We start from the raw sequence: 23,405 nt of genomic DNA, 5'->3' as shown, positions 1-23,405 counted from the left end.
TAATAGTAGTACACGCAGCATTGCCCATGTATATTATAGGAATAGGAAGAGTTGGAGAGCAGCCAAGCACTGTCTAAAATTATAGCCACACCCCCATGCATGCTGGTCACGCCCACTGGTGGCGTGGTGTAAAAACCCCCCTTTACAAATCCTGCATTTGCCCCTGGAGGTGTTGCTCATAGCAACTAATCAGATTCTAGCTACCATATTCTAGAATGTACCAGATTAATGATAGCTAGAATCTGATTGGTTGGTCAGGGCAACATCTTCACTTTTCTGTCCCTGCTGTCTTGTGTATGGGCCCAACTCTAACACCTCCAAAGTCTGAAAAAAAAATCCCACCGTTTGCAGTACTCCAGGTGCCGAGGACCAGAGGATTATAAAGCACTGAGTGTTAGTACAGATAAATGACGTTGCAACAAAATGTCAATATCGCAGCAGACATTCATGCAGATCTAGTTTTACTACGTCATTCTTCATTGTTTTTGTGGATAGGCAGCACTTCCTAGAGGCTAAAGTCACAAAACACAATTTAAGGATCATTGTGGCTCTGGCTCATTTCATAGGGGGAATTCAGTTGGCCGCGTTACTTTGAAAAGGTGGCCTGCGCACTATTACCGCTATTACGGTAATAGTGCACATAATTACCATTTATATGGTAACTTCAACGCCAGCTTTTTGCTCGCGGAGAAATCTGTGTTAAAATTACCATACTAACAGTAATACACTTAGCGCAACGTTATTCTGGGGGGAATTGAATTCCCCTCTACAATATAAATTTCAGCGAAACGCGTATTTACAAATACAGTACATGGTAAAACATGCTGCGTAATTGTAAAGTAAAAGCAGCACTTGGAGGTTGCATCCCCAGATCTATTAACCTCTACGAAACGGGCTGTTCTGCCATCAAATCAATCAATTTGTGAAGAATTTAGCAGTAACTTTGTTCATCTCTACTCCCGCCCTCCTGATGGCTTATCAAGCGTCACTATGGGGGTAACAGTAGGGGTTATATTGAAGTGGATCAGGCAAGGCCGGCAACTTGGCACCAGGTTACAGATATTCCAACTCACAGGAAATAAGAAATGATTTGTGAAGACGCAGATACCTCTTTTTGTCACAAATTCACCCCTCTGAAAGACAGTATAGACTTATACGCTTTGCATTATCAGTACAAGAACTACAACAAATGTTTTGCAAAAGAGGAACCATGAGATCAATACGTTCAGTTTTTGTAAGAAAGAGAATCCACTTAAACACTAAATCCCCTTTTAATAATGGCAGATGCGTTTCGATTCGCGAACAGGTGTGCAATTCTCCCTTCTTTCCACTTCAGATGCTTTGTACAACTGCGCGCAGAAGCGTCACCAGTAAGAATGTTCTCTGATGCTATTTCTAGGGCATTATATGTACAGAACACTGAGGCAGCTGTTGCCATGGTAAATAAAAGTCTTTCCCCCCCGCCCCTGAATGCCATGGATACATTGTATCTAGCGATACTGTATCTGTTCTGCACAGTTTACTTTCATGTGTCTCAAGGTTAAGAGAGTCACATGAGCATACGATTTCCAGATTGTTATATGCAAATGATACTTTGATATTTCAATTAAAGGGGATGTGCTTTGTGATGTGTAAAGCATACAAAAGAGTCAGATAAGCAATTAGACATATCATATCACTGTGGCCACAACATGTTTTTGACATGTCAGCTGTACGGAGCGGAGGCAGCCATGTTGGTTCATGGCGGTGTGTAGGGGACAAGTGGTCCTTCAACAACAGGGGTGATTGTATGATTGACAGCCTGGAACCGTTTTCCTAAAATCCAAAAAAGACCTTGCAAATTCAGATTGCAAAGATTATTATTCTGAAAGTAACTTGCATCATTAACGTGCCAAATTTGCCCCTGGTTAACAATGTTACTATTATTTAAATCAGGGTGGGCAATCTGCGGCTCTGCGGCTGTTGTGGAACTACAAATCCCAGCAGGACTGATATCCTGGTTATGGCACACCAACCATCATTTAAGTCATGTCCCACTCCAAACCACACCCCAATTAATCAGGTCCACACCTATTTAAGGCAGTGTCACACCCTTTTCAACTAGAGATGCGCACTGACCCCTGTGAACTGGTTTTGGTTTTGGTTTTGGATCTGGATTAGGTTCGCGTTTTGGTTTTGGCTTTGACAAAACCACCCTTGTGTGTTTTGTTTTTGGTATTGGTTTTGTATTTTTTAGAAAAATCCTAAAATATGCTAAAAACACATAATTTTGCTCTTTTTTTTGTTCCTACATTATTATTAACCTCAATAACACTAATTTCAAGTCATTTGCAATCAATTTAGACCACCTCACAGGTCACAATATTATTTTCATACACTTTCGGACAAATACTGCAGCGACCTGGCTGGATGGTAAGCGACAGAGCAATGACACAAACACACGGCAGTTCCTAGCACATCTAGGACACATTGGCACACAGCAGTGTCAGAAAAGATAAATGGTGCAAGATGGAATTGTCCTTGGGCCCTCCCTCCCACTCACAGTTATGTTGGATCTTAAAAAGGAATCCAAAAATCGTGAGATCCGAGATCTGAAGACATAACAATGATGTTTTGACTCATTTTCAATTCCGAGGGCGCGCAAAAGTACCAAGTCGGCTCGGTACTCGGATCTGCTATGTTCGGGTATGTTCGGCTCTCGGGGAACCGAGCCTGAGCATCTCTATTTTCAACCACCGGAATATGGGACATTTGGTTATGGATCATTTTAAGCCACAGGTTGCCTCCCTCTGATGTATTCATGCATTAAATTGTATTAGGGTGTTTATCCACAAATTACACCACATTTATTGAAAGACAAGATAAATAAGACATTAAAAGATGCACTGATGAAATAATCATACTGGCATAATAATCATCATGATCCCGGACACTGCTTCGCGATGCCATGAATCACGATATTGCGCTATGGGGGGAGGGGCCATGATGACGCAAATCCCATCCCTACTCCCCTCGCACTTGCTACTTGGATCTCTTGGAGATCATAAAATAGACATATATGGTGATACTAATAATACGGCTTATGATTGATGTTCTACGTCTGATAGTGATATTAATACAGATCCATATAATATATGGTTATTAAAAATTACATATCAACTCAAGTATTTTAAATCACATTAGACATAATTACATGAATAGTTGTAAAAGCTTATTTGTCAGTGGTTGGAGAAGGGTCACAGCATCATCCAATAAGAAGACGGGGCTCAAGTGGTCACAAAATAACATTACTGCCGTACAAATATAAGGAAAATGACACAGCTGTGATTTTCATTAAGGTGGAACTCAGCATAATCAGAAACACATTTTTATATGTTATACACTGCATTATGTTGCCATTCCTTGAATATCAAAACAGTTCTCTTGATGTTACATATTATTCACACTGCCATATTTTGGTGAAAGTTCGCCCCACAGCCCACATCACCGAAACTAGGTCAACAAATATTTTGTTAGCAGCAATGTGTGCTACCCCCTTTACCTGTTTGCATATTACTCTTTTGGAAATGGGTTAACCTAACATATCACTCCATAGGGTATATTTACTAAACTGCGGGTTTGAAAAAGTGGAGATGTTGCCTATAGCAACCAATCAGATTCATTTATTTAGTACATTCTATAAAATGACAGCTGGAATCTGATTGGTTGCTACAGACAACATCTTCATTTTTCCCCCCATATCTCCCCACTGTCCCAATGTAGCGTTGTTCCGTAGTGGGAATATTGTGAGTTATCTTCTGTTCACAACAAATGCATTAATGTTTAAAAATATTTTTTAAATATAAATATATATTTTGTTAAGTTATTGGGACTGATGCACCAAATCTGCCTTTTCAGTTCCAATACGCACAAGCAAGCCACCTCAAACATGTGTACATCTGCAGAGACTAGATCCTATCCCTCCTGGTCGATATGGTCGGATCCCATAATGTTCAGCTGCCTCTGCGATATTTCTAGTTGCAGTGATAAGTGATTTGTTATTCTTCGCAATAAGCAGGGCAGCTAATGGTAACCATGCACCTTGCGCCTGTAACATGGATTTATAAGTTAGAATCAGAAATTCCCATGAACGGCAATAATCCGGAAGAAGCCGAACAACTTGGTTGAATCCTTTGAGGTTTTTATTGTTTGCTTTTTTGCCAAACTGAGGAAAATGAACTTTCTGTCCCCAAAGTGGATTTGTTCCCTGTGCCAACAATTTAATTATCTATATCCTCTCTCTTAATGATCTAATGTCTTTGGTCGAGTCCTGCAGATGAATAGCTTTTTGTAGAAGGAATAAATATACAGTAGCGATATAGAGGAAGTGCATTCTGTCCAAGGGATATCTTTGTAGTGTAAACAACGTGAGCAGTAGGTTTGGATAACCTAATAATTCCGATGTCCTCCTCTGAACTCTGGGAGTTACTAATACCCCATTCATACTGCACCAAAAACCCGGGTTTTTGCAGAGGCGCGCTGAAAAACCCGGGTCTTGGTGCAGTATGAATAGTCCAACCACAAAATCCCGGGTCTAAAATGCCGGGACTTAGACCCGGGATTTTGCGAGGGGTAATTCGCCTGCAGTATGAATGGTGCAACCCGTGTAATTCCCGGGTCTCACCATTCATACTGTAAAAAAAAAAAATGTGGAAGTAAAAAAAAAAGATTTTAATTAAAAAAAAATACATAACAAATGTTTACTTAACTTATTTTCAGCCAGCGGTGTCTCCGGTGCGTTGCCGGCTGTCAGGGGGACCTCTGGGTACTAAAATGTCGTCATTTTAGTACCCAGAGGTCCCCCTGACAGCCGGCAACGCACCGGAGACACCGCTGGCTGAAAATAAGTTAAGTAAACATTTGTTATATATTTTTTTTTAATTAAAACATTTTTTTACACTTTTTTTTTTCTAAAACCCGGGTCGGGCAGGTGCAGTATGAACCCGCCCGACCCGGGAATCTTCTTATCTATACTGCCCTGTGCCCCGGCAATATCCTGGGTTAACAACACGGGATATTGCCGGGGAGGCAGTATGAAAGTGGTATAAGTGTAATTCTTCCGCTATCTTTAACTGCCACAGACTGATATTGAATTATAACAGAGGGCCTTGGGAGTAGATTTAGCAAACCTTCTAAAAGTAACCAATCAGATTCTAGCTATTATTTTCTAGAATGTACTAGATAGTTCACAGCTAGAATCTGATTGGTTGGTCCGTTAGAGACATTCACTCTACAGGAATGTGTGGTAGATACTGTATATAAAATGAACATGTCCTTTAAGCCTTATCCAGTGGTGTTAAAAATCATGTATACTACCATCAAGTAATGTAGCTGTAAACTTAAATAATAAAGTTACATAATGTAAATTTAAACAGACAAGCAGACTGAAACTAAAAATATTTTCTCCCTTTATCCCCTTTCAAACCCTATTTTGTGTCCATTCTTACCTACTACAGCCAATTAGGTTGCTGCTTTTTTTTTCCCATTTTGAATCTGGATCTATGTACAGTATCCTGATTTACCCTCCATTCCATTATATACATACACTGTTTTATATTATTAATATCACAGTTTTCTCTCTTAATAACCCTTTTGTTAGACTGAAACAAAAAACAAATTGCTTTTTTTTTTTACATTGCAAAATGAAATATGCGGTGAGTAGAAAAATAATTGCAGCTAAGCAGCTCAATGAATAAGGATTATCTTTCTATGTCGTACAATCGTCTATATCCATCATACGAGACAAGTCACAAGCGATCATTCACTGCTCGCTGTCCGCAAGCTGCAGAGTTTCCAAAGGACGTTTTAGGAATAGTCAATATGTACTTGGAGAAAGCACCTTGCTGAGTACTATCATCTTGTTATAATAGAAATCCAAAAACTTCACAGAAGCCAGGTCCTGCTGGAAGACCTCCTTGCACAATACATGGTTAAGAAAAAAAAGCGCTGAATGCTTTGGCGTGCAATTACCCTCACTCAGCGACTGCAGCAATTTTCTTTCACAGAGCGCAACAGTCATAGAGGAATATTGGGGGATGCAATTAACAGGACCCATTGTCTGTAGACGGAGGAGGCAGCCACTTTGTTGCCTAGGAGCTGGTGACATCATAAGAGGCATGAGGCATTTTGTTGACTTCTAGCCCTAGGAGATCAATAGGGTGATTATGGGCTCAGCAGCTGTCTCTACTGTGTGTAGGTGACAGACACACCTGGAAGATGGTTGTAACACACACCATAGATACTATCATTTCATCAGACAATAGGCATCATATATCTAACAAGAAAAGTGACTACGACACAATGCCCCATCAATGCGGAATATTCTTTGTAGTGACGGATAATGAGGGACAAATCGCATTATCTATCAGGGTTGGACTTTTAAATGTACCATACTAATCTCTAGGAAACACAGTGTTCACCATAGTAAGCAACCAGATTACCCTCAAATTCCATCTTAATTTGTTTAACAATGATCAGGACAGTTGCACGGTGGCTCAGTGGTTAGCACTTCTGCCTCACAGCACTGGGGTCATGAGCTCGATTCCCGACCATGGCCTTATCTGTGTGGAGTTTGTATGTTCTCCCCGTGTTTGTATGGGTTTCCTCCAGGTGCTCCGGTTTCCTCCCACAATCCAAAAACATATTGGTAGGTTAATTGGACGCTATCAAAAAATGTACCTTAGTCTCTCTCTCTGTATGTTTGTCTGTGTGTGTGTGTGTGTGTGTGTGTTAGGCAATTTAGACTGTAAGCTCCAATGGTGCAGGGACTGATGTGGGTGAGTTCTCTGTACAGCGCTGCAGAATTAGTGGCGCTATATAAATAAATGATGATGATGATGACAGTTGTGTCCCATGGGATGGACTGTTGGGGGGCTATGCTTGGTGTCTGCAGGGGTGCTTTTAGGATAGTGGAAGAGCGGTGAGGATAGTCCAACACATTGGAAGCACTGGATACCAGCCTGTGACCATACCCCCCGCTTGCAAGCGACAGCGCACAAACCTTTGTCCCGATTCTCAGTCTATAACAGTTGGGAGGTATGAGTATGAGTGAGACACCAGGTGCTTGATGAGTGCATGAAGATCCTGATAGCTAGGAATAGTTATCAGGTTAAAGAATTGTATTAGCAAAAAACAGTACTGTCAATGTAGGCACGGCATGGAAATAGAAATGCAAATTGGCAGCAACATAAAGCAGAATATGTCATAGTGGACCTTCGAATTATAATATGTGGAGCTACATTAGGGAGTAAAAGAATCTGTGTCCATAAATTGTGTCCAGTCAAGCGACAGCTATGTAAGCGAGCATTTATCCTGACTGAGAAGTACCAACTGGTCCATTATCTCCATGGTGATAAGTTCTCCCACCCATCTGAGAGAGGAGGGGTCGTCACAGATATTTCAGTTTCTGGGAATCACAGAGCACGGTCACAAAAATGCAAAAAATAGATAAAAAAGCATAAAAACTAAAATATGACGTTTAGGCGTGTTTTAGTAGTTGATTTTTAATGTGTTGCATTGTGCTTTCATAAATATAATTTATTGGAGAAATGAAACAGATTCAAGACACCCGAAAGACATAAGTTCCAAAGCTATAATTTCTGCTGACTGTACATTTAGGTAGAGTGCTCTAGGATGCGTCCTGCTGTACTTTTTCCCGTTTGCCTAATACAAACAGCAGAGTTCGTTGGCGAGCATAGCTGCAACTGATTTGAAATTTTCTTGTGGAATTATAACAAACATTCCGCAATGATGACTGAGAACCTACACTTTGCACTTCACACATGTGTTATCAGGTGCACAATCAATGCCAGAACAATCAACATGTGCATCATCATCATCCCCATCACCATCAGCAAGGACAACAGTGCTAGGTGTACAATTAACATTTGTCTTTTTGGAACTGCAATCAGATTTGTTAGGTCTTCCATGTTTCTTTCAAATCAGTGATAACATTCTGATTTTTGTTCCCTGGTGACCTCTACTGACACCCTGTCTAATGTCATATTCTGAGACTACATCGCCAGAATAAGCTCACACAGATACCTTTGCGTACAACTAATAAATGTGTTCCATCAATTTATATAAATCCCAAATAAGGAAGAGCATGAAGATGCATCAGCATTACTTGTCTTTGCTTCATTACCACTGGCACCGGCATTGCTTCTATTCTTGCACAATATAACAATGTGGGGTGGTCTGATCACATTTGAATTTTTTTTTTTTTTTGCTTGAGCCAGAATTCAGTTTGTTGCTTTGTGGTAAATTTTCATCCCCAACTGACCATGTGATGAGAGTAAATAATTATCACTTTGCAGTACTACAGTCTCATCAAGTTGTTGTTAAATAAAGAGAACTCTGTATCCTGATTTGATAAAATAATGATAGAGATCCACGAGTTTCCTCACCACATGGGCTGACCAGTCCATCATGCCCTGTATTTGTCTCATATCTACAAAACCAACACACCACATTTTTGTGGGGATACTTATCTTATCTTTCAAACGGGCACTCAAAACTCATCTCTTCCGCAAAGCCTACCAGCCTTCCACCTAACCCTCTCTCCACCCTCACTCTCTTCACTTCGCTCCTCCTCAGTAGTGGGGAGCACTTGCTCCCCTCCTCCGACTCTCTTTGTGCCTGCCGTCTGTCTACCCTCCCTATAGGATGTAAGCTCGTATGAGCAGGGCCCTCCTCCCTCCTGTCTCGCTACCTTATCTTCTGCTCCACTTCAATATATTTGCCTTGCCTGGAGCCTCTGAAGTCTTGGTACTACTCGTTTATTGTTTTGTAGTTATTCCCTGTACGGTCCATTGTTTGTACTGTGTACGGCGCTACGGAAACTTTGTGGCGCCTTATAAATAAACAATAATAATAATAATAATAATATCTTTACGAAAATTGTCATTCTCTATAACGTATATGACAGTCAGTACTGTAAACATGATATTTGTGACTTCCCAATGCAATAAGGCCTTTAATTAGAGAGGATGGACACACTTTACTAGCGATAGTGGCAAATAAAGAAAATATTTTTTTGCGCCAGTCTGTACACGATAAAAAAAAACAATATCACCAGTTGAGATGCCAATGTACTGCCTGGCTGTTTGTACCCCTAGTTGGCTAACGCCACTAATGACGAGGGGAGAATATTTTTTTATTCGCCGCTCTGTTGCAAAAAAAAAAAACCCATAACACAGCAGCTGACAAAGCAACTTAATTTCCTCTGCAAATCTTTCTTTTGCAAATTTATAATCCACATAGGTATTGGAAGCATCCTGCTGCGTTCGGAGTAGTAGCACACAGCAGACCTGCCCCCAATGTCAGAAGCACACGTATCTTGAGAGCCCTGCCTTTGTGAATTCGGGAGCACGAAAAGCCTAAATACGTACATAAAATACTGATTGCGGGTTGCACTTAGAATACGTGTCTGGATGAATCAGACCCATAGTATCACCAGACAAGAGTGATTCACTGACAGATGTAAGAAGGGGTGGGGTATGGAATAATGATGCTGATTATTCCAACAAGACTTACCCCGATGTCTTCACGCGAATGGCTCCTTCCCGACCAGGCTGCAGAACGACTGATGCGCCAAGAGATCGGAAGCAATCGCGATGGATGAAGAAGCCGGCGTGACTTGATGACGTCACTGGGAACCGCAACGCTGTTATCGGTGCTGTTAATGGGGTAATGTAAGTATGCGGGCATGGACAATGTACAACGCTTTGTAAAGTACATTGTCCATGCCCGCATACTTACATTACCCCCTTAACAGCACCGATAAATGTGTCATGGTTGCCAGTGAGGTCATCAAGTCACGGCGGCTTCTTTATCTATCGCGATTGCTTCCAGTCGCTTGGCGCATCAGTCGTCCTGGAGCCTGGTCGGGCAGGAGCCCTTCGATGTGAAGACGTTGGGGTAAGTGTTGACGGGGTAGTCAGCATGCTGACTAGCACCGGTAAGAAGCTGGTCAGATGGGACTCACAACTTCGTTTTACTTTTTTACATTTTTTTTTTTCTCGGTCAAACAGTCAGATATTGAGTTTAAGGAGGATGCCCGACAGAAGAGATAAGTGTCTGGGAGAGCCAGTCCTTCACATAGTTGATGCTTTGTAAGGACTGATTACCTGGCTCGGAGCAACAATCTGACCACACAGACCTGTAAGGCTTTCTGACAGAGAGCTGAAATAACTATGAGCACAAGGACACGTGAATCACCTGCAGCACATAAAAATCAAATTTATTTTTACAAGAAGAATTCAACCACACTAAGAGAATGTTGTGCGATTTTTTACATAATCGGACCAAAAAAGTGACTTAAAAAATAAAGTAGAATACTCATTTTGCATATTTCAATGGGTGACAGGTACAGAACCTGCTTTTCTTTTCAATTAGAACTGAAAATTTCCTTTTCCATGTTCCCCTGGATAAAGACCCAGGCAACATTTTTCCAGCCAGGGAACTAGAATTTTGAGAACCCCAAATTTTGAAGGCCCACCCATAATTTCTAGGTAGGGACATCCTTCCCCCCTCCCTTTCCTCCACTGTGCATCACTTTGCACTTCCTGCCAACATCAGCTTTCCCTTCCCCTCGGAACAGAATTTCATTTTGAAGTCTCAACTATACTGGTTGGCGCTCACATATTCTGGGCCATCAAATCCCCTATGGAGCCAGTGGTCAAACAGCAGGGACCTCGCTAAGCTCGCTGTTAACCGTGGGCACCACAGATGGAGCAGGGTCCTACATGCATCTCAGCAGTCCGCTACCCTGGTAGTTGACCCCTTGGATCCAACCCTGCTTGCAAGGGGTGACTATTCTCTAGCCCACCCTTATTATGTGTCAAACTGGGGAATTTATTGACCTGTCATTATTCTATTTTCTGTTTATACTACCATTGCTACTGTACTAAATATCTAAATATCATGATCATCATCATCGGCTATTTATATAGCGCCACTAATTCCGCAGCGCTGTACAGAGAACTCACACACATCAGTCCCTGCCGCATTGGAGCTTACAGTCTAAATTCCCTAACATACACACACAGATAGAGAGACTAAGGTCAACTTAATAGCAGCCAATGAACCTACCAGTATGTTTTTGTGGAGCGGGGGAGGAAACCGGAGCACCCGGAGGAAACCCACGCAAACACAGGGAGAACATTCCTGACTGTGGAAAATATGTCATTCTGATTCTACCTGACCAGAAATAGATGATGATGATGATGATGATGATGATGGAGGCCCCCTGCTTATAGTTTCCCGAGCAGGGTAACATAGGCTCACATGCAGCATTAAACACAGAAAAGTAATTGAAAATACACCTTATACTATATTTTTCCTTTAAAATATTGACCTCTTTCAACTTACACTGTAACATTGTCTTCATTGCCGGCTGCGTTCTTTCCGCAAAGAGACTCGATGGCGGCTAACAGTGCAATCAAGTCCGAATGGGAAGGGAAAGCAGAGAGAACAAAAGCAATGGAGCCTCACATTTTGTGACCTGCAGTAATTTGTAGCTTTAGAATGTACTGTTATTGGTATGTCTCTATTCTTATACAGCCCTGACAGTACTAGCAATTTGTGTCCCTTTTTTTTTTTTTTTCTCTCTCTTAGAAGCGTAGGAGGTGATTTCTGCCTGAAAGACGACTGCATGAAACATTTATTTTATCGACTATAAAATGCAAATGTATCATCAGCAATAAGGAGGATTGCTGGTTGTCCCTGTATTAGTAACATATACAAATCCTAGCCCTTCCTAGGCCTTTAGCACTAATGAGAACACAGTTAACACAAAACAGGGGAAGCCCTACCCTAGACATGCAGATGTGTTCTCTTTTCGCTGTAGATTTGCACTGATATGTTTCATAGAGCAAGATCCAGCCTGGAGTTTCACCGCTCATAGTTCTGCATGCTATGGTAGAGCTTTCAGACTCTTGTGGGTTTGGAGTAACCAATGGTGACTATAAGGCATACTTGCCAACTCTCCCGGAATATCCGGGAGTCTCCCGAAATCTGGGTCAGTCTCCTGGTCTCCTGGTAGAGAGGGCAATTCTCCCGATTGCCGACCGGTTGTGGAAAAGTAAACGGAGGGGGCGGGGCTTGTTGGCATCATGGGCGCGTCATTGTGGTCCCGCCCCCTAGATTTATTGGTCGAAAAGTGTGGTGACAGCTTTGGGGCGGGGCTAACGGCACAATTCTTCTAGCCCCACCCCCACACACCCACCTGCCAATGTTGGCAACTATGCTATAAGGTAGAAAATGTAGCCACAAAGTTATGTAAGACATTTTTCGCAAAAACAAAGTTCCTTCCTTTAAGTGCACTTTTCACCTAGACAAAGCGGAGGCAGACATTTTGTGGCCTGTTCCAATATTCATGAGAATGTGACCTATGAATTAATTAGGAACCAGCTAAAGATTGCAAATTAGTATCTCCACAAACTACGATGCGAGGGGTGCATGCTGGGAAAATACTACCTACATATGCATGCTGCAGGAGACAGACTCATGTTGGGAATTATATAATTGTATCTCATTAGCATAGGGGGCAAATTTCCTTTACAGTTGAACAAGCCAGGCAGCACCTGCTCTGCAAAGGAGTAATGTCCTGTCTGTATGACATACACATTCACTATAATATGCACAATCATTGCATTAACACAGAGATGTACAAAATGTACTAATACATGGACAGACAAACCACATTAACAATAAAAACACACATATATACGTTACAATTTGTTATTCACCAATGTGCCCTTCGGTTCAAAACTCTCGTTTCCTTTCAATGTAACTCTCCCCCAACTTTCTCCAGTACTCAAAGCAATAACCCTACACCCTACACACTAATTTGTTCATTGGCATGTGTACCCACCACTGTGCCAGCTATTGGCTATATCTGAGGTCAGGAGATTAATGATAAAACTGGTTTTCACCAGGAGCCTGTGTAAGGAACTGATGGATGTGTAGTAGTGAACCCACAGTCCAGGACCCCCCCCCCAAAACCTTTTCTAGGCAGCAGCTGACAACACAGAAGGACAAGGCAGGAATTGTAGTCAATATGGAGGCAGATGGGACAGGTTTAGGAGCAGTCTGGGGTAACAAACACTGCCGCACTCTCATTAGTGACTGGGAGAGACTAAATGCATGTGAGTATATATAATGCACTTGTAAAGGTGTGATTATATATAATGTGCTTAATCCGGTGAACACGCTCACTCATGCAAGCGGATAGCAATAGACACTACAGGCAAAGCAGCAGGAACTAAAGGACAGGTTTGTTATACCCTTCACAAGTGCAGTACCACCCCTCCCCACTCACAGGTGTCACACCATACCCTACCACCAGACACCATATTAAACCCACTAACCTGACTGTCGATGGTATCAGTACAAGGGAAAGTATAACATCACACACACCACATATTGCAATATGTATTCATGCTGTCTATACTAATACTCCTACACATTCTACTACCCCAAACATTGCACAGAATTCTGCACCCCCTACATTAAGTCCTCAATACACCCCTCTTTATTGCACCTGCAAACACTGTTCTCTATCCCCTAAATTTATATGTAACTTATTTATATCTCAAACATGACACAGCAGCCCATCCACATTAAGTGATCAACATTCAATTGTTATCCTTTGCCACTTGCCATATCCTAAGCCCCTGTTCTCACAGCTGCAGTATGTAACATCCATGGCAGTTCAGTTACGTTGCCTCTCTCCGACCCTTCAACCCTCACGGTCACATCTAAAGCCAACCGTGATGGCCTAATTATTATATCACGAGCCACAGGTCACTTTTGCTACTCAAATCACCTGAGGTATCGCTGAAGCACTTTTATTCATGAAACTACTATGTTCATTGTGTTCAGACTGCTGTTAAACGTGGTACCAAATGCAAGAACAGTGTCTTATATTTTATATAGGACACTGTGTAAATCACAAATAAATATATGTTTTCATAACACTTCTCTGCATCCTGTGGTCCAAGTGATATATATATATATATATATATATATATATATACACAAACACACACAGTGGTCGAAGTGGGGCTGTATAAGGGGGTTTGCCATACCTAGCAAACCACCTCTTCTCCTACTGCCTTCCTTGTACAACTATTGAGTTCCATTCATTTAGATTCCCATTACATTTTTCATACCGTCACTTCTAAATTTCCAGTTAGACCACTATATATATATATATATATATATATATATATATATATATACTGCAGACTGGAGATGCTCAGGCCCGAGAACCGAACATATCCGAACATCATCGTTACGTCGTCGGATCTCGGATCTCACGATTTTTGGATTCCTTTTTAAGATCCAACATAACGGTGGGTTGGAGGGAGTGAGGGCCCAAGGACAATTCCATCTTGCACCATTTATCTTTTCTGCCACTGCTGTGTGCCAATGTGTCCTAGATGTGGTAGGAACTGCCGTGTGTTTGTGTCATTGCTCTGTCGCTTACCATCCAGCCAGGTCGCTGCAGTATTTGTCCGAAAGTGTATGAAAATAATATTGTGACCTGTGAGGTGGTCAAAATTGACTGCAAATGACTTGGAATTAGTGTTATTGAGGTTAATAATAATGTAGGAACAAAAAAATAGCAAAATTATGTAATTTTTAGCATATTTTAGGACTTTTTCTAAAAAAATCCAAAACCAAAACACACAAGGGTGGTTTTGCTAAAACCAAAACACAAAGCTAATCCAGATGCAAAACCAAAACCAGTTCACGGTGGTCAGTGAGCATCTCTACTGCAGACCCCTCTCACACTTCCCCTCTCCCACCCACCCTTCTCACCAAGTTTTCCCTCTCTCCTACCGCTTTCTCTCCCTCGCCTCCCTTGACCCCAATCTCCCCTCTCTTCACACTCTTTCTCTCTCAACTCATTTCTTTCCTCCATCCTCCCCTCTTTCCCATTTTTCCTTCTCTCAAACTGTGGAGAAGAACAAGTAATGACAACACCTGTGTGCTGGAGAACAGCAGCCATTTTCTTGTAGCACAACTCCCTTCTGTAGACAAACTTTCCCAGGAGAAGGTGTGCTACAATAAAATGGCTGCTGCTCTCCAGCACACTCATGTAGTCAATACAAATCCTTCTCCCCAGTGTTTCCTCCATGGTGGCTCCGCCCCCAACTTCTCCAGCCAGGATTCAGAGAGAGCGACAAACTCTCTCAGGAGTCCGGGAGATCCCCCATTATTTCGAGCTTGGGCAGGTATATAGTGCAACTGGGCTGTGGGCCCTTTTATTGTGCAGGATACAAATGAGAAATAAAATAACTCCATAAAAAAATTCTAAGCTGTAATTAAAGATACAATGTGTCAATTTCTACCTATGGGAGAACCTTGCATCCAGCCCACACAAGACAATAATAACAAGAGGCAAGATTTCCCAGCTTGTAGATCATAGGTCACTCTCACGAGTTTCCCTATCCCCAGGCAGTGAGACTCAGCTAGAAGGTTGCCCCACGCTTTTATATCTGCACCACAGCTTGTTAATTAGCTTGTTATCTAACCGGGAGACCAGAAAACCAGAACTGGCCTTAAGGAATGGAACCTGCTCACTCTCCTCCAGTCACTCCAGGGAAAAGCAGCTCTAACTGGTACCTCTATCTACTGTCAACTTGTTTACCACAGCTTCTATCACAATATATAATAAAAAAACGACAAAAAAGAAAATGTAGGCCGATGCATAGTGTATAAAAGTGTATGTTACTATATTAGAGGAAGCTGCGTTCCAAGTACACAGGTAGACATATAAAAAAATAAAGGATATAAGGGTAGATTTATCAAACCTTATTAAAAGCAAAAGTGAAGGTGTTGCCCCTAGCAACCAATCATATTCTATCGTTGTCAAGATGAACAATAGTTGCTATGGGCCACACCTACACTATTCCTTTTTAAAAGGTTTGATAAACCTCCTACAGAAGAGATATTAAATAAAGCCTTGTATATTTCAAAATATTATTTAAGAAACATAAATATTTAATGTCCCTTGAGAGAGAACCCTATAGATGTATCGATTAATTTCACTTATATAATATACACACACACACACTTCAATAATAAATAGTATACAGTATGTACATCCATATATATATACTTTCAGGTAGTAAGTGATTAAAATGGAAATCTTGTGTAAACAATTAAACTGTCTCTGCAAAGTGCTGCTTAATACATATACAGTATAATAATAATTTTTTAAAAAAATGTTAATTATTAGTGTCTATCTACAAAAGAAGAATTATGAGGCTCCAGGTCGTACAAGTTTATAGATCAATATGTTCAGTTATTGTTAGAAACAATCATATTCTCGCACCCGCAGGTGACAAGTCATGTAAAATCTTCCATGCCATAACACATACAATTTATTTATAAAGTGTAAACGTACTGGCTGCATTGTCGATTAAGCTTTGATTCCAGTAGAAAAGATATTCTCTGCCTTCAGTGAGCACCCAGTGGAAAATATGCCACCATGTCTGATACGTTATATATTTTAAAAGGATATTTAGTTCCATGCCAACAAATATAGGTGTTATTAGTATATTGAGGTTATGTATTTAGCTCTATAAATCTGACACCAACCAAAACTCCAATCCAAACACATGCTGATAATTGAATTGTCTTCTGCCGAAACTAAGCCTGTGTGGTAGGAAATATAGATTGTAAGCTACAGTGGCTGCAGGGACTGATGTGGATCATTAAATACTCTCTGTAAAGCACTGTGTAATCATCATCATCATCATGATTTATTTATATAGCGCCACTAATTCCGCAGCGCTGTACAGAGAACGCACTCACATAAGTTCCTGCCCCATTGGAGCTTACAGTCTAAATTCCCTAACATACATACACACAGACAGAGAGAGACTAAGGTCAATTTGATAGCAGTCAATTAACCTACTAGTATATTTTTGGATTGTGGAAGGAAACCGTAACACCCGGAGGAAACCCACGCAAACACGGAGAGAACATCAAACTCCACACAGACAAGGACATAGTCAGAAATCGAAATTATGACCCCAGTGCTGTGAGTCAGAAGTGCTAACCACTGAGCCACTGTGCTGCCCAATATCTAGGCACTATGTAAATATGTGTTAGTAATAAAATAACTTTTAATAATAAAAGCACAGATGTGAGGTGGAGGTGTGTGGTTGACGAGAGCGAAAGAGACACCATAGTGAACAAGTTATTATAAACTTCCTTGGTTCATAGACCCAAGTTGATCTCAGTTCTTATTTCGTAGCTTCCTACGTTATGTACTTATTTGGGAAAGTGACTCTCATACGATAATCATATGGGACTTCCCTATACAGATCTGAGCAGAACTTGATGCCATGACAGTGGACCATTAAGCTCTGTGAAGTTCTCAAGCCATAGACCCCAATTTCGTATATATTGCTGTCACCAGAGATTGCCCACTGAAATAGTCGTGGTTCTCCAATACCCCAGGTCAGTTTGAGTTTAAAGTGGAACTAAAAAATGCCCTCTAACATGATCCCGACACCCCATACAAAATATTTAAGAACTTCCCACTTAAATTTGAGATTGTTGTTACTTGGGCTGAAATAATTATCTGATTTTAAAAAAAGCAAACAAAAAATTAATTAATTACTTCAACACAGGCAAACTGTAATAGTAGAATAGTTTATAAAATGAGAAGTACAGCATTTTGTAGCGGGTGTAAGGTACTTGATGTTGGAGGGTCTGTTACATTAGTAGACCTTCCAAGATTTCATACATTTCCTGAAATGAACAGGATGTATAGTATAAATGTATTATGGTCCCAGAACTTTATTAAGGTCATTACTTTTCTTGATCCCAGCAAATGATATTTGTACCTGGTGATAGTCATCATATGGGAGTCAGCATTTTGTTTGCATTGAACTTGTGGTTTGTCTTTCTCTTCTCAAGTTCAGGCCACAAACTGCGTCTTCTGAGCTTTCAGAGGGCTGTACGTCACATACTCTGCCATCCATGTCGATGCCGCTGGGACTATTGGGTTACCGTGTAAATCCTGACACATATGAATTATACATGCTATATCGCTTTTATTACTTTTAGCATTTTTGTCACTGCACAAGGGGGGGGGGGACTAATGCACATTACAGACATGTAGGGGTCAATGGGCAAAAAGGGGAAATACTGGAGGCACGACAGCGTAATACAGCATGTAAACTGCAAAGAAAATTGCATAGGACAGTGATGGCTAACCTGTGACACTCCAGGTGTTGTGAAACTACAAGCCCCAGCATGCTTTGCCAGTAGATAACTGGGGTTTGTAGTTTCACAACACCGGAAGTGTCACAGGTTAGCCATCACTGGCATAGGACATAAAAGGCAGGGTGTATAATAGGTGTTATAAAGAAAATGCTGGATATTAGAGTGGAGGATGCATAGGTGGGCGGAGTGACAGCAGACGAGACGAAGACAAGAGGAAGGAGTTCCTTGCCCATGAGAGCTTACAATCTATCTTCACTTGAATTATCTCACAAGCATTGTTGCATGGTAAAAACTGCGGGCCTGATTCATGTATCTGCTGGTTTTGTGAGTATCGCATGCAAAATCCCTCTGCGCATGCCAAGAACCCGGCCATTTAATGTTCACTGCATATCCGTATGCAAAGGACACTTACTACAGGCTACGATTTATGGGAAAGAATGGGACGGGGAAGGGGAGTTCACCCATTAGTCAATGTACGATAAGGGCATGACAAACTCAAGCACACGCAGCCATGTCCAAATCAACCTCTGGGCATCTCAAAGTTACTTCTTTTCCTGCCGTATCTCTTGCTCCAGCTACAGGGCGAGTCTAAGTCCTGATCAGTAGTGATGACAGTCTTGTATGCATGCTATAACATGTGTTTGTAAACAGAAGCAACTGTAAACAAGTATTTTAAGTTCAATAGATATTAAGATCATCCTAATAAATGTATTTCATGGGGGGAAAAATATATATAAAAAAACTATTTTATTTTTAACAGTTTTCTCATTAATGCTTAAATTAGTAACAGGTGACATTAGTTCAATACTTTATTTTTCCTGTGCGTTATTTTGCAAATATATATTCCACACAGGCATTGGACGTATTCTGCAGCGTCTTGTGTAGTACTGCAGACCTACACCCGAATTCATCAGCGCACGTATCTTCAGATCCGATCCTTGTTGAATTCGGGAGTATGCAGAGCCGATTTACTCGCTAATTAAAACAAAGGCACGTTGCGCTCAGAATGACTTCCTGGATGAATCAGGCCCTGCATGTAAACTAATAGCAATGAAGCCATGTAACATGTATAGTTGATATGCCCTAGATTTACATGATCTGCTTAACTTTATTACATTTATAATGTGTGCAAGTGTTATATAAAGTAGCAGGGCTTACTATAATCCTACCTCTCCTGAGTAATTAGGCCGGTACCACCTTAGGTCAGTGCAGAGTGTTTCATCTTTCAGTATGGAAACATTTGCACATATAAAAAAACACTGTTTAACAGACTTATATAAACCACCAATTTGTCGTTACACTACGTGATCTTTCACAGGTTAAAGGACCACTAAATCCCAAAGCTGCAATTTTCAGATTTGAACTAAGAAGATACAATACTTTGTTCTGTCTAACCTGACATTCCGCTACAGCTCTGTTAAAAAAGCTAAATTCGACAGACAGCCGAAGCTCCTCCTACTTAGGGAAGGGTCCTGATAGGATCTTATACAATTCAAAAAGATGAGTCTGTAATTATTTCAGTTACTATGACATTACTGGCTCCTCCCCTTTGTATAAATACACCAATCCACACAGTGTTTTTCTGCACAGAAGCCCCAAGCCCATTGGTTGTATACACCACACCTCTCACCCCAACCTAAGCGTATCTCCTTGTCAAGGACATATAGCGTATCTCCTTGTCAAGAACATACCGGTACCATGGGGTACACTTACATGATGCGCCCATGCAACATTTCACACATTCACTTGGCCCAATGGTGGTATTCTTCAGTTCATTTTAATAACATAAAGAACAAACGACACACCACACAACCCTCAAACACGTATATTTGGGGAACATTAGTGTGTTACTTACATTATTTACACAATCTCATTTCACCGGCCCCCATGCCTGCAGTAGGAGTCAATGGAGTGGCATTGTTTGGCCCCCTCACCTCTGGTCCAAATAGCCACTGCACCCCTTACAATTGTTGTAGTTCCACCACTGGTCCAAATATATAAATATTTTACTTTGAGCGGGAGTGCAACTTTGTGAGACAAGCCTGGGGCACTTTAATCCATTGCCTGATGAAGATCGCCTAGCGTAATGAGCATCATTTCACCAACAGCTGGCTACATAAAGATTACCTACCCCATGCCTACCCAAACACTCTGTACCATGTTTGACTTACGGTGCATATTTTAGGAGACCCTATATAAAAGTCAACAATTATCATTTAATTGAGGATGTCAAAAAGCATTCCACAACCAGTAGTTTTTGCAATCATTGACCCATATTGAAAACACTTTGATACAGCAGTTATTTGAGATGTTTCGTTGTCAATAAAAATGTCTACAGTCTTCTAATTAGCCTGCTTCCATGATTACAGGAAACATTGCTGTTGACAGACATTTCTTATGTGTTTCAATGAATTTACAGTTATAATTAGTGCAAAGAAACATGGATACAATAAAATGTATACATACCAAATAGTAAAAGCTACAAACCAACACAAGTCACAATTTCATTGTTTATATATATATATATATATATATATATATATATATATATATATATATATATATATATATATATATATATATATACAGTATGTTTGTCTAGATATATGTCATTTGACATGTTGCATTTAAGTGGGGTATATTAATATACTTTTACAATTAAATTGCTATATAAACATTTTATCCTCATTTGTATATATTTGACAGAGGTGTTCTAACCATCACACTATTGCAAAACCTCCCCCAAATTGACTTGAAATTCTGATACAATGTGGATAAGTGCTGCCTTGGAGAAGCCCAGGATTGATCACCGTCTCTCTGCGTGCGCATTGATTGCCCAAATCCGTATTCCAAATTTAGACACAAAGGCCCAATGGGACTAAGGTAGCAGCATGCATCTCTCTGCTAAAGGAAGCTGTAGAATGCTAAGGAAGAGGGTACAGTAGAAGGAGCAGAGCTGATATTTTCAGGAACTACTACCCAGGTTCTTTAAATAGAAAAAGTGCATTTTCATCCTAGCCTCACACCAATAGCCATCCACCAGCTGTCAACAGACATAAACTGCCTGAACTCTCCTCATTGCAGGCAGGATCACAGTGAGTCCTCCATATGGTGTGTGGGGATCCTCAGCTTGATTTGTAGCCCTGATGTGTGTGAGATCATCCCAGAGGTACAATGCCTGTCCTAAGCTCCACCAACAAAACCAGTACAGCTGCAGCTAGTGGCTTAGATATTAGGGTACACTCACACAGCACCCCACAGTTCCAGTACTGGTATTTGTTCCTTTGTACCAGATTACAATTTGCATACAGACTGTATTCGATCTGGAATTCTATGTAAGAAAACCATTTTTATTATTCAGCACCTTGGACAGCTCCTCGCTGTACTTCCCATATAGCTCCCATCACATCCACATAGCATCAAACACTCCTGAAAGCAGTTAGATACAGTATATCACCAGCCAGACCCTGCAGCCTCTCTCTCTGTGCTGCCCAGAAACAGTCCTGATGTCTTAACACTGTGTATTTATCCTACAGCATCAGACACAAAGCCTTGATATGTCATGATACCCGGCGGGCCATGGATACCCCCATCTCCAGTACAATAAGGACAGAGAGCGTGCAGCACATCTCTCTGCAGCACATCTCTCAGAAGCACATCAGGGACCCAGGGTGGTACATGCACTGCAATGTGTGGCCTGGGTGACACCTGGACCCCCACCCCTCACCCCCAAAGCCCACTGACTGACAGGTCTATATATACTCACATTGGAGGGATGATAGATTGCCCATTAGTGCCCGGCGAGGTTCTGCTATTCCTAGTGGTCTGGTGGTCCGCAGGGAGAGTAGATGGAAGCAGCACCGGCTCCAGGGGGGGTCTACACGGTGTCCTTCAGGTGTAACCACGGGCTAGCCCCCATAAGGCAGAGGAGTGGGACAAGCTGCAGTTGAGGTCCACAGTAAGACATGACACCAGTTACAAGAAGACCCTACACGGCAGGGGGGGACCTAGTGGCTGAGAGTGGGGGGCTCATCCTCTCCCACCTCCATCCAGGTGCCTGACTACAGCGCTGCAGCCCGAGCTCCAAAGCATGTGTGCCCGGTAAGAAGAGAGGGGGTGAGGGGTCTCTCCAGTCACAGACAGCGGGTCAGGCAGTGCCCGGGCACCGGTAGCAGCAGCAGCAGCAGCCTCCTCCTCCCGCCGGGCTCATTCAATGCTCAGAGCCTGTGCAGCCCCTCCTGCCCCCGCACCAATGCCGCCCCCGCACACACAGTCAGTGACGTCACGCCGCCCACCTCCTCTGCACACACCTAGGGGGCTTCTATTGGGGTCTCTCCCTGCGCTCATGCCGCATGCCCGGCACTCTGCAGACTCCTCTCTCCACCAGCAGCCGCTGCAGTGTGTCATAGAGCCAGCTCCAAAGCCCTGTGTGGGGGCTACACTGTGTCACAATGTAACTACTGAGAGATGGCAAGTGGGCTGTACCCCCATATATGCACCCCCCCCCCTTAAATGTATACACACTCCAAGGACACATAAGAAGTATTAATCAGCATTAAAATAAATTATTTTAGAATAGGTTCACACAAGCTTGCAAATAGGGGATAACATATTAACCATAGCAATGCAAAATAAATAGGGAGGGTCTGAGGTACACATGGAAACAGGTGGGGACAGAGGGGGGGGTCTCACCATTCTGCAGCCTGAGGGGGGGGGGGGGGGGGTAACTGAAAGGATGCCCTTGTACCCCTCACATAAATCAGCATAATAGCTTGTATTGGTGTTTTGTATACTATACCACACATGCAAATCATTTTTATATCAATGCTAAAGCAACAACATGATGTTACAATAGTAGAATGTTTGTAAAGTATACATGAAGTCCTCACAAGTGTCAGTGCAAAGGGCCTACTTCTGGCCCCATTTCTAAAAAAACTCAGTTATCGTTGCAATTTAACATAAAAACACAACCAGTTGGCTGCCCAACCCCCCCTTCCTGGAGATTCTGGCCCAGAGCAGTATATTTCACAGATATTTCGCTCAAGTGCCCAGCTCTAACCTCTCACTCCTCCATGACATCTGTCAACAAAGGTTTTGCACGCAGAGGTGACATGATT

The 23,405-nt window shown here is 41.7% G+C and overlaps 1 protein-coding gene across 7 annotated transcripts in view; it reads right to left on the bottom strand.

Annotated features, from left to right (window-relative positions):
- Positions 1 to 22,717, bottom strand: part of LRRC7 (leucine rich repeat containing 7) — a 257,250-nt gene extending 234,533 nt beyond the window's left edge. For all 7 annotated transcript variants that reach the window (XM_075181893.1, XM_075181890.1, XM_075181891.1 and 4 more), the window contains exon 1: positions 22,055 to 22,717. Coding sequence is in view for 1 of the 7 variants with exons in the window: in XM_075181892.1 (XP_075037993.1) it covers positions 22,055 to 22,079 (25 nt within the window). In the remaining 6 variants the exon portion in view is untranslated. The remainder of the gene's footprint in view (positions 1 to 22,054) is intronic.
- Positions 22,718 to 23,405: the final 688 nt, after the last annotated feature.

This window comes from Mixophyes fleayi, chromosome 8 (genome assembly GCF_038048845.1).
Source record: "Mixophyes fleayi isolate aMixFle1 chromosome 8, aMixFle1.hap1, whole genome shotgun sequence".
NCBI classification, from domain to species: Eukaryota; Metazoa; Chordata; class Amphibia; order Anura; family Limnodynastidae; genus Mixophyes; species Mixophyes fleayi.
Note: the sequence above shows the minus strand (reverse complement) of the source record. Positions and strands in the feature narration are given on the sequence as shown.